The sequence below is a fragment of the Pinus tabuliformis genome, chromosome Q (genome assembly GCF_031772625.1).
Source record: "Pinus tabuliformis cultivar Carrire ecotype Pingquan chromosome Q, CPIR1, whole genome shotgun sequence".
Taxonomy (NCBI): Eukaryota; Viridiplantae; Streptophyta; class Pinopsida; order Pinales; family Pinaceae; genus Pinus; species Pinus tabuliformis.
In genome coordinates, this window is record NC_142296.1 from 1,233,974,697 (window position 1) to 1,233,987,281 (window position 12,585).

The 12,585-nt window shown below is 43.1% G+C and overlaps 1 protein-coding gene across 1 annotated transcript in view; it reads right to left on the reverse strand.

Moving 5' to 3' along the window:
* Positions 1–12,585, reverse strand: part of RPL15 (ribosomal protein L15) — a 71,453-nt gene that overhangs the window by 33,048 nt on the left and 25,820 nt on the right. Inside the window, exon 4 of the mRNA XM_089386059.1 lies at positions 1,992–2,143. Coding sequence (XP_089242185.1) covers positions 1,992–2,143 — 152 coding nt within the window. The remainder of the gene's footprint in view (positions 1–1,991; positions 2,144–12,585) is intronic.

A 12,585-nucleotide genomic window follows, 5' to 3' on the forward strand; every position in this document is an offset into this window, starting at 1 on the left:
GTTCCTCTGGGATACGAGAGAAGAAGAATTACAAAACAAACAAAAAAATAGATTACCACTTTGCTTTTCCTAACGGCAGCAATCAAAATAGCATGAAATCTTCTACAATCACGGCTTTACAGGATGGATATTTGCAATGATAAATGGGTTGTTAAGTGGCGCCGATTTTGAACTAGCGGCTCTCTACATAACCTGCATACACTGCTGGTAACCAGCGATGTGGACCCTCACTGTTGGAGAGTTAATGTCCCAATTTCCAACCACTATTTCAAAGTAAAAACAGCAACTAATTCACTGGATGGCAGTTCTTGCTTAAATATATAGTTTTATTTCCTTTAACCCGCACCCTGTCTACAGATTCTTCCGGTACCAAGGGTTTTAGAATGGGCACGATCTTAGCAGTCAGGATTTTTTTGTGATATTAGAGTCCATCTTCTTCACGTTTCCTCTGCAGTAGATTACTTATTTCTATCACTTTCTTTCAATAGAACTTTCTTGGTTTTGGTTTGCTTCAAACTTCTGAGCAGAATGAGTTTTTTTGCTTCAACTGAATTTTTGACATTAAATGGCCAAAAGCCAAGGGGTGGTCAAGGACCAAAATCAGGTAAACTCTGATAAAAGGTGGCCAAGGGCCTGATCAAAGAAATTCTAAATGAAGTGTGGTCAATGGTTGGAATCAGAAAATACCAAATGTGACAAGTGACAACAAATATGACTCGCCAATTAATTATCCAAAATAATTGGAATATAAAGGAAATCCATAAGGAATATATGAGAAAAATAACACCCCATATAAATACCTAGGCAGAAGTGCCCTTTCATTAAGAGTCATATCTTTTAGAAGAGACATGTCTTTTCATTAAGATGTGTCTCTTCACTAATTATTAATTAATAAATTAAATATATATCTATATATATATATATATTTGCTGTATTATCCATGTTTTGAGAGTTTGTCTATGTTTGTCCAAGTTTAGCCAAGCCTTGACTAAATTAATCAAGTTGACCTGAATCTCAGGTGAGTGATTCACTTTTCATGGTGAACTGAGTTGCCTCGGTGAATTCAAGAGTACTCACCCAGTCCCAGTACTAAGTTTCACACTACTGAAGTTAGAACAAAACAAGGCTTTAGATCTGTATATTTGATTCAAGATGTACCCCTGATCCGATGCAACTGCACTCAGATATTGCTTGTTTGAAGTTTGAACACAGATCTAATTCAAAGCGATATTTAAAATAGTAAAAGTCTGATTTTGATTGCCTGCAAAAGATAGCAAGGAGAGTAATAGTAGTTTAATTGTAATTGACAGTGACCTTAAACTGTTACTAATGTAACTAAAAAATTATTAACAAACTGTAATGTAACTGAATTCTAGAGTCAAAGAGAATAATTCTGATTGGCCCTTAATCCTAGCCTATTATCCTGTCAAACCTATTAGTTCACATTTGATGACTTCCAAACTATTTTACATGTCAATTTGTCAACAATTAGATAACAGTTTTCTTCACAAAGTAACCTTCGAAACAATTTTCATACTACAGATGTCTTCTACAAGCAAAATTAACTCTAGCGATTTGATAGAAGCTGCTTGATTTCTATATACTATTAAGCAATATGATATACTACGTCAGCCAAGATAGTGAATTATTCAAAAACCATATCCATAATGAAAAATTGCTAAACTCTGATATGACTCCAACTAAGGCATGCGATAGTTCAAACACTTCTTTAAATAGTTTCATGAATCATAACAAGTGAAAATAATGCTGGATTCGCAGGCACAGAAATTGGGCATCTGCTTCCTCTTCAATCCTGACCTACAAATGAGATACTAGTAGAAATGTCATGAATGGTTATCAATATTATAAAGTCCAAGCATGATATAGAAGACAGTTTCTTGTATGTACCAGCATGACAGGTAATTTACTCCCAGAAACTCTTGTTTGAAAATAGAATCAAGTTGCAGCTAAGTTTTTAAAAGCATACAGACCTTTAATGGAAGTTTTCTCTCCCTTCCAGAAGGGTTGATCAAGCCTTTACTCTTCAGACTCTCCAGAGAAACCTCCTCACCATCTTTAAAGCCTGCAGTTTCTATGTCCTCTAAATTTATAGGAATGTACTTTGGCAGTCCAGCACCCATACCTGAACAACCAAAAAACGAAATCAGAGAAATACTGATAAACCATTAGAGAATTTCAGTAATGAAATTTGCATAAGAGCAAAGCATACAAAAGCTTTTTTGTAGAGTCTAGACTCTCTTTATGTTGGAGAGTCTTTGATAAGTTATGGGTGTTGGATTGTTATAGTCCTTGGTACCGTGATAGATAATATGAGGAGTTGAGTTCTTTATAAAGAAGCTAGTGTTTTGGAGAAATAATGAACAAAAATTAGATGAACTATAATTGCAATTTTTAGTTATTTTATCATAAGCTATGAGTCAATAGATCCTAAATCATGGTTGTTGGAGATTCACAAGTTTAGCACTTCTGAAGCTGGCATCAAAAAGTCACAGTTCTAAGGAACAAAATCATTGTCGAAGAGAAAGACTCCACATACATGCAATGCATCTTAAGCAAGTTAGAGGTACAAGTTGACTGTATCTCTTCATAAGATGACATGGATAAAATTCCGTTCTAGAAAATATCTTTGCTTAACAAACAATACCCGAATATCTTGCTTTTCCAAAGCTGCACATCATGGAAACAAGAGTTAGATCAACTTAACGAGAATGGGCAGATTCCAGTATGATGCTGAGCAAATAAACGAGGGTTTAAAGTTTTGCAAATCCTATTCCATTGACTTTATTCTTTTACATGTCCATAAAACAATTTACATGTAAAGTAATCGATATGGAACGAAACCAAAATCGCATCTTTTAATTAACATGTTTATTTTGCATTGATGAGTTGATGTTATTTGTTGGATTTTCTTAGCTCATATTATGCCAATCAAATCTTGGTCAGTATTTCAAATTTTCATCACTATGACTTCAGTCCATGATCCTATTCTATACAGAAATACCTCTGTTTTGTTTTTGTGTATCTTTGTTTCCTTACAAGTGACCGAGTCTGATGAGCACCTCATTTTCAAATGTCCAATCTCCTGCAAAATCATTTGGATATTTCATTACCTATACTGGGACTTAGGAGCCTTTCCAGCTTCTTCCACTACCCAAACCAAACATTCTGACTCTAATGGGGACCTCTCTTCTTCAACCTTTGCCCAGATATTTATACTTACTCCGTGTTGGGATATGTTATCCTCTTGGGCAACTTCAATGGCCAAACTACGTCTTTATGAGTACCAATTCACAAGAGATCCAAGGATGTTCAACCGTAGCACTATGTGTTTGTATAGGGTCTGGGATGATGGAGTGGGTCCCATTCCAATGTATATGGGAGCATACTCTTCAACTTGGAGAATCTCATGGTTTACTACTCCTTAAAGGTTTCTCTTACTCTCCAACTCCCACAAATTCACACATTTTCCCTACGGTGACAAGGCTGTAGAATTTCCACGAAATTCTGATCTGCTGTTATGAACAATCTGAAAATATTTTTTCTTTTCACACAGACACAGAATTTCTCTACCAAATAGCAGTGGAATAGAACAGAAATAATTTCACAAAAACAACACAATTTTTCTAGGGAACCCAACAGGGAAAACCCTCGCTTGCTTGAGAATTTTATTGAAGAAAAATAGGCTACAGATCTCTTACAAATAACCCAACAGGCCCTGATTTTTTGTCATATATGGAGTTTTTTGATGTATTTAATTTTTGATATTGTACATTTCATGTCTATATATTTCCAAAACATATCATATGTAATTATTTAAACAGTCTCCCATGCTTGGGATAGATTCATTTTTGGATAGAACAGCAGAGTCAGTGGCCTTGACCACTTTTACAGCATATGCTACTAGCATCTACAGCATGTAATTTTCAAACTATCAATGAAAATTACAATTTTTCCTTGGGAAAAAAAAAACCCTGCTTCAATAGAGAATGCAATCTGATCTCTCAGCCTTGAACTAGGCTTGAAACAACTCTGCAAGAATACTGATCTGCTTCCCAAGGGAAATTCTCCTCCAACAATTCGCACAAGATAAATCCTCTTGCTTGTTCCTCTCACAAGCTCTCTTGCTCACAAACTCGTGCTCAAGAATTGATTGATCAATTGTGTGCCTTCAATCTCCTTATAAGCTTTTCGATTAGGCTATTGTTAGTGAGTTTTCTAAATTAGGAGTTGAACTGGAGCTTTTCTAGTTAACAAAAGTCAACACACTTAGTTAACTGGATCCTCCTAAAATTTAGGAGGCTAACTCTACTTGTTCACTCAGTTCCCAATTAAGCTCACACTAGAAGACAATTGACTTAGTCTTCCACAAACTCGCACTAATCAAACTGCTTCTTGAACTCGTCCTCATCATTGGAACTCATGCATGATTAAGAAGATCACAAATTAAGGCACAAATGAAGGAATCCATTCCTTCTCTATTTTCAACACTCCCTCTTAGTGAGGAAGGGATTTTGTACAACTCACAACTTATCTCTATGATGAACAAAACTACCTCTTGCCAATGCCTTGGTCAAGATGTTTGTTGTTTGCTCCCCTGTTGGAATGTACGGTAGCTTGACTATCCCCTTCTGCACACAATCTCTAAGATGGTGATACCGGATCTCGATATGCTTTGAGCGATCATGAAACACTGGATTCTCAGAGAGCTTAATGCAACTCTGATTATCACAATGTATCATGGTAGGCTCCATCCCCTGTCTGAAAAGTCCCACAAGTAACTTCCTCATCCAAATAGCCTCACAAGCTACTTGACTAGCAACCATGTACTCGGCCTTTGTTGAACTAAGTGCAACTGATCTTTGCTTCTTGTTGTACCAAGAAACTGCAATTGACCCAATGTTGAAGATGCCACCTGAAGTACTCTTCCTGTTTGTGGAGCTCCCTGCCCAATCTGCATCTGTGAAGCCCTCAAGCCTCACTCCATCAACCTGTCTGTACCACAATCCATAGTTCGTTGTGCCTCTGAGGTATCTCAACACATGTTTTGCAGCAACCCAATGCACTCTGGTTGGTTCAACCATGAACTGACTCAGTTGGTTGACTACAAAACAAATATCAAGTCGTGTGTTGACCAAATACATCAACGACCCAATGAGTTGCCTGTATATTGTAGGATCCACTCGCTCTCCTCTGTCAGCATCCACCTTCCTCCAGTTTGTGACTAGAGGTGTGGCCATGGGCCTGCAATCCTACATATGAAATCTCTGGAGAATCTTTGTTGTGTACTTGCCCTGTCCCATGAAGATCTCACCATCACCCTGCCAAACCTCCAAGCCAAGGAAATAGTGCATAAGCCCCATATCCTTCATCTCAAACTCCCTTGCAAGGTCCTCCTTGCAATCCTGGATCAGGCTCTCATCTCCAGTCAGTATAAGGTCATCGACATAGAGAACTAGAATGAGCGAAAGCCCTCCAACCATGATGTAGTACAGGTTGGGATCTGCCTCACTCTTAGTGAAGCCCAATCCTCGAAGGTAGCTATCAATCCGAGTGTACCATGCTCTCGGAGCCTACTTGAGCCCATAAAGAGCTCTCTTCAGCCTGCACACGTGTGTCTCTACTAAATTGCTCGAACCCCTCTGGCTGCTCTATATAGATCTCCTCCTCAACAACCCCATTGAGAAATGTTGTCTTCACGTCCATCTGGTGGATCTTCCACCCCATCTGTGCTGCAAGTGCCAAAATAGTCCTAATGGATGAATATCATGCTACTGGGGAAAAAGTATCCTCATAGTCTATGCCCTCAATCTGTGAGAAGCCCTTGGCCACAAACCTGGCCTTGAACTTCTCCACACTCCCATCTGCTCCATGCTTCAGCTTGTACACCCATCTGGATCCAACTACTGATTTCCCCTCAAGTTGTGGAACAACCTCCCAAACATCATTCTTCATGATAGAGGAATACTCCTCCACCATGGCATCCTGCCAAACTTACCTACTGAGTAGTTGCCTCCTCATAAGAAGAAGGTTCAGCGTCCACCAACTATGTCATCAATGCCATATAACTCATGTACCTCTGTGGTTGTTTACTTTGCCTAAACATGGTGCTAGGAGCCTCGACCTGCTCCTGAGCCTCCTGGATCAACCTCTCGGCCCACTTGGCCTTCTTCCTCCCTGTGGTGGGTGGCTCTGGCCAATCTATCTACTCTCAGCCTGACATGTCCTCCTCACCCTGCTACAAATCCTACTATGCTACCCTCTTACCACTAGACTGTGGTTGTGGCTAACTCTAAGGCACTAATTGTGATTTGGGGTAGCGTCGGATGTGCTCTAGCCACGAAAATTGGTGGAGAGGCTAAGGCACATGAAATCTCCAATACCCAGAAACGGTTTTGGCAGATTCTAAACAATTTGGGAGATATTAAAATATTAATGTGAATTAATATAAAACTATGTTAGAATGGTCCAAAAGTCATGGATCAAGCCAGATCTAATCTTAGCTCTTGATTAGGGACTTAATCTCGGTCATTGGTTTGTCAACGAGAAAAGTATAAGAGGAGGCTTGAGGGTCACTTGGAGAACACACCAAGAGATTAAGATTTCGACTTTCTGGGGCTGGGTTTGCTGAGAAAGTTGAGACAGTGATCAGAGTTGCAACTGAGGGGCAGTGAATAGAGAAGCAGAGAGGTAGAGATAGCACCGAGAGGATCAGCGCAGTAGTCGGAGAGAGGGACGCAGAAGCAACCAAGGGTTCACGCAGAGCCAGCCAGGAGCTGCGCAGTGCCTCAGAGGGCCAGCGTGGGTGACATAGAGGGCCAGAGGGCTGACGCACTGCCTCCAAAGGCTGACGCAGGCCAAGCCAGAGTGACGCTGGGCCAAAGAGAGGCTAACGCAGTCCCTAGAGGCTGGCGATGGGGTTTCGTGGGGCAGATTGGAGCTGTGAAGTTGCCAAAGTGTTTATTCGGGGTTTCAGCTGGAATATCTGCTTCCGAGTAGAGAGATACTACTGTTGAGATTTTACTCTGTTGGGTGAGCCGGATTTGGCACCCAGATTGTATTCTGAAACTGCTTAATAAATCAAACCCTTAGATAGCTGCACCAGTTTTCTCGCATTGGGTTTTTCCGGGGACATTAGTCCAAAAACAATGGTGTCACTTGTGTGCTTGTTTCTATTTCCTTCAGTTGATGATCTATAATGTGTTGAGCATGTACTTGTATTTATTTCCAGTATTTACATGGTAAATAACTTGTTAATTAATAGAACAAGTAGGTAGGAATAAATCAGAAAGTACATGAAGGGTTTCTAACGGGTTAGACTTAGAAATTCCAACATGGTATCAGAGCATGGTTGCAGATCACAGGAGAACTGAGGACATCAGCCAAGCAGAGCAACAGCAGCAGAAAACAGTTGTCCCGAGTGACAGAAGTTGTTCCTAGCAAAGTAGCAGCAAGGAAGGGGTGACGCAGTGCCTGCGTCATCAAGATTGAGCCAGGAAGAGGCAACACAGAGGCTGAGGGAGGCAAAGACAGGCTCACACAGAGCCACGCAGAGGCCAGGAGGGCTGACGCAGTTGGTTGAGGAAGCTGAATTGCCGGTGCCGGGATTGCGCAAAGCATAAGAGCTCTAACCTTCAGTTTGTTGGCGTTTAGGAGGCAGTTGTAGAGTGGAGCTGGTGGGGTACTGTAGTCAGAACAGTACCTAACAGGGCAAGGCCAAGGAGGAGGGAGTTGCTACCAAGGGTTTCTAGCCAAGAAATCCAGATCAGTGGTGCAGCTGCACAAACGATCAGAGTGGGGGCATCTCGACATTGGCAGAAGGGTTTCTAGGAAGGAAATCGAGGCTCAAAGGGAGTCACACCGAGAACTTCCAGGAGGGAAGTAGAGGAGCAGCGAAATGGCACTACACAGAGTAAGAGACCAGGACAAACTGGACGGAGCCTCAAACTTCATAGTCTGGAAGGCCAGAATCTTATCCGTACTTGACAGAAATTGTGTCAAGCACTTCGCCTTGAAGACGATAGCGGTCCCAGTTGACCCGGCTGATAACGATAGGTACGAGGATGCAATGGCGAGGGCTAAGAGTATCATCCTTGACGGGGTCAAGGATCATATAGTACCACATATTGCCGAGAAGAACACGGCACAAGAGATGTGGGAGGCCCTGACCAAGTTGTATAAGCATACTTCTATGCACAGGAAGATGCTCCTATAAAATCAGCTACGATCATACCAGATGCAGAAGGGAGAACAGATCAACACCTTCCTCAGTCGACTGAAGGAGATCCGGGATCAGCTGACTTCCATAGGGGCCACACCGGATCCAGAATTGATGGTGAGAACAGCCCTGAACGCAGTCTCAGAAGACTGGGAGGTGTTTGTCCAGAGCATACTGGGCAGGGCGACCCTTCCAGATTGGGAGGAAATGTGGGTTGCTCTTCACCAAGAAGAGATCAGAAGGTTGAGCAAGGCGGGAAGCAGCGAAAAGGGGATCAGAATCAAGGAGGAGGAGGTGGATGTTGCCCTAGCATCTGAGGGAAAGCAGGAGAAACGGAAGAAGAAGGACCTCTCCAAGGTCAAATGCTTCCACTATGGGGAGCTGGGTCATTATGCGACCCAGTGTCCAAGGAAGAAGAGCAAGGGAGAGGCCTCCAAGACCAAGGTTGCGCCAACAAGGGCAGAGAAGGAAGTGGAGACAGACGATGACTGTGCCATGAGTGCACACACACCACTTGAGCGGAAGTGGGGAGACATCGAGCTATAGTCAGACGGACTACAGGCGATGAGGGGCAGGATCCTCGAGGTACCCAACCTCTTGGATTAGACCTTGCTACGGGAGCCCCAAAGAGGAGTAGCAGGACTGGCGGATGTCGGTAGAGACGGATGTGGATGGAGCGACAGAGGGAGCTACAGTGCAAGATTCCCAGGACAGCGTGAGGCAGTAGTGCAAGAAGCACGGGAGTGTTGCACCAGTGCAAGATGGCACAGAGAGGTGTGCAACAGTGCGAGATGCATGGAGTTGTTGCAGCAGCGCAGAGGTCAAAGAGGGAGCACTTGTCAGCAACAGAGGGAGTTTCAGCATCGAGGGTGTCTCTAGCCTGACAGAGATGTCAAAGTTGGGAGATCAGTTACTTACTTCTCAGTAACTGAGTTGCAGTGCAGCAGTTAGCAGTAGTGCTATGGGCAGCATGATGAGAGGGGTTGCAGTGCAGATGCAGCAGTGGCAGTGGCAGGGCCATGGGCAGCAGCACAGATGCAGAGGGAGTTGCAATACGGATGCAGCAATGGCAGTGGCAAGGCCATGGGTAGTAGTACAGGATGCAACAGTGCAGATGATGGGCAACAAGCCTAGCATCAGCACAGGGACCGATGCCGGATGATCAAGGTGATACTCAGTGAGGAGTATTGCTAGAGCACAGTCCTCACTAAGAGGGAGTGTTGATTTGGGGTAGCATCGGATGTGCTCTAGCCACGAAAATTGGTGGAGAGGCTAAGGCACATGAGATCTCCAATACCCAGAAAGGGTTTGGGCAGATTCTAAATAGTTTGGGAGATATTAAAATAATTAATATTTTTAATGGAGTCCCTAAGTCTAAACTTAGGGAAAATAAAATATTAATGTGAATTAATATAAAACTGTGTTAGAATGGTCCAAAAGTCATGGATCAAGCCAGATCTAATCTTAGCCGTTGATTAGGGACTTAATCTCGGTCGTTGATTTGTCAACGAGAAAAGTATAAGAGGAGGCTTGAGGGTCACTTGGAGAACACACCAAGAGATCAAGATTTCGACTTTCTAGGGCTGGGTTTGCTGAGAAAGTTGAGAGAGTGATCAGAGTTGCAACTGAGGGGCAGTGAATACAGAAGCAGAGAGGCAAAGATAGCACCGAGAGGATCAGCGCAGTAGTCGGAGAGAGGGACGCAGAAGCAACCAAGGGTTCACGCAGAGCTAGCCAGGGCTCACACATAGCCAGCCAGGAGCTGCACAGTGCCTCAGAGGGCCAGCGTGGGTGACGCAGAGGGCCAGAGGACTGACACACTACCTCCAAAGGCTGACGCAGGCCAAGCCAGAGTGATGTTGGGCTAACGCTGGGCCAGAGAGAGGCTGACGCTAGGGTTTCGTCAAGCAGATTGGAGCTATGAAGCTACCAGAGTGTTTATCCAGGGTTTCAACCGATATATCTGCTTCCGAGTAGAGAGGTACTATTGCCGAGATTTTACTCTATTGGGTGAGCCAAATTTGGCACCCAGATTGTATTCTGAAACTGCTTAATAAATCAAACCCTAAGATAGATGCACCGGTTTTCCCGCATTAGGTTTTTCCAGGGACATTAGTCCAAAAATAACGGTGTCACTTGTGTGCTTGTTTCTGTTTCCTTTAGTTGATGATCTGTAATGTGTTGAGCATGTACTTGTATTTATTTCCAGTATTTACATGGTAAACAACTTGTTAATTCACAGAACAAGTAAGTAGGAATAAATCAGAAAGTACATAAAGGATTTCTAACAGGTTAGACTTAGAAATTCCAACACTAATTGTGCCCCTCTTGTTTGGGAGCGAGTAGCGCCTCCTCAGGTACTACAATCTGCTCACACTCTAAGGAAACCCTCAAAGCCCAACCTCCTAGAATCTCACATCTCGCCTGAGAACTATCTTCTTGAGTCCTGGAAGATACACCCTGTATGCTTGAGATGTTTCACTATACCCCACAAAGATACCCTTCTCTATTGTGGCATCTAACTTCTTCCTGTTATCTTTGGACACATGACAGTAGACCTTTGTGCCAAAGATCTGGAAGTGTGAAACATCAGGCTTCTTGTTGTGAAAGCCTCCTCTGGTGTGACTCATCCAAGCACCTTGTGTGGAATCTTATTCTGCAAAAATACCACAGTGTTGCATGCTTCTGCCCACAAGAACCTAGGCAGATCTTGATCATGCAACATAGCCCTAGTTGCTCCAACAATACTCTTGTTCTTCCTCTCAGCCACCCCATTTTGTTGAGGGTTATGAGGTGCTATCAACTCTCTCCTAATACCTTCCTTTGCACAAAACTCCTTGAAGGCATTAGAGATGTATTCTCCACCATTGTCACTTCTCACTGCCTTGATTTTCTTCCCGGTCTACTTCTCTACCAAGGCCTTAAACTCCATGAACCTGTGTCTCATCAGTGATGGAGAAGAAAAGGCCTGCACACATCTGAATGCACCAACTCCAAAATCCCTTTGGCTCCATTGTCCTGACCATGGAAGGAAGACTTGGCATACTTGCCAAGCGTGCACCCCTTGCACACTCCACCCTTGTCAAGGCCTCCTATTGGTAATCTTGTGGCAATCTGTTGAAGAATTTTCAACGCCCCATGATGCAAGTGTCCCATGCGCTTGTGCCAAAGTTCACCTACATCTACACATCCTGCCTTGCTGCTCAAGGTTGCACTAGTCTCTACATGCAACTTGTAGAGTTTTTCACCCTCACACCTATTTGCTTCTTACATCCAGAAGCCAAGTGCTGGAGGTAAGCCTTACCTCTACTAAAGGTAACATCATATCCTCTATCCTCAAGGATAGACATTGAAACGAAGTTCTTCTTCAACCCTGGAACATAGAGAACATATTTGAGATGAAGAGTATTATATGACGCCCACTCAAAGCTAACAGTACCAACCCCCTTGGTAGCATACTTGCCATTATCTCCAAGCTCGATGTTCAACTGCATGTCCTTCTCATCCAGCTGGCTGAAATACTCTCAATTTCCAGTCATATGGAAAGAGGCTCTTGAATCAATATACCACGTACTACTCCCTATTGAGCTTGCCATGCAAGCTATCAATGAGAAGTCCTTCTCAAACTGAGAGGCAAACTCATCTACCTTAGCTGATGCAGCTACATGCTCCTTATTCAACCCCTTCTTCTTCCAATTAGGACACTTGGAAGCATAGTGTCCAAAAGTATGGCAATGGAAGCATTTGATCTTACTCAAATCTGTCTTCTTCTTGTCACCCTTTTGACTGTTTTCACTCTTCACCTTGACTTTCTTGCCTTTGCCTGCAAGAGCAAGATTCTCCTCCTCCTTCTCAACCTTGGAACCCTTGCCACTGTTGCTAGAAGTCTCAACTAGCCTGAGCCTTAGCTCCTCCTAGATGAAGTCACTCCATAGGCATTCCCAATCCGACAACTTATCTCGTCCAGTAATGCTTTGGACAAAAGTATGCCAATCTTTGGTAAACCCATTTAGAGCCACACGCACTAGCTCTATGTCTATAGGCTTCTCTCCAACAATTGCTAGCTCATCACGGACTTCTTGAACTCTAGTGAGATAGGCAGTGACACTCTCACCCTTGTGCATCTTGATTGTCCTCAACTTTTCTTGGAGGACCATCTTCCAGTTCTCTGAAGAGTTCTGGTAGAGCTTGACTAAGGCATCCCACATGTCCTTAGTTGTATCTTTACCTGCAACATGAGGAACTATATGATCCCAAAGTCCATCCAAGATCATTCTCTTGGCCTTGGCCATCTACCTTTGGAAGAGCCTCAACTCGTTTGGATCTGAAGGTTTTGCAACACCTTTCTC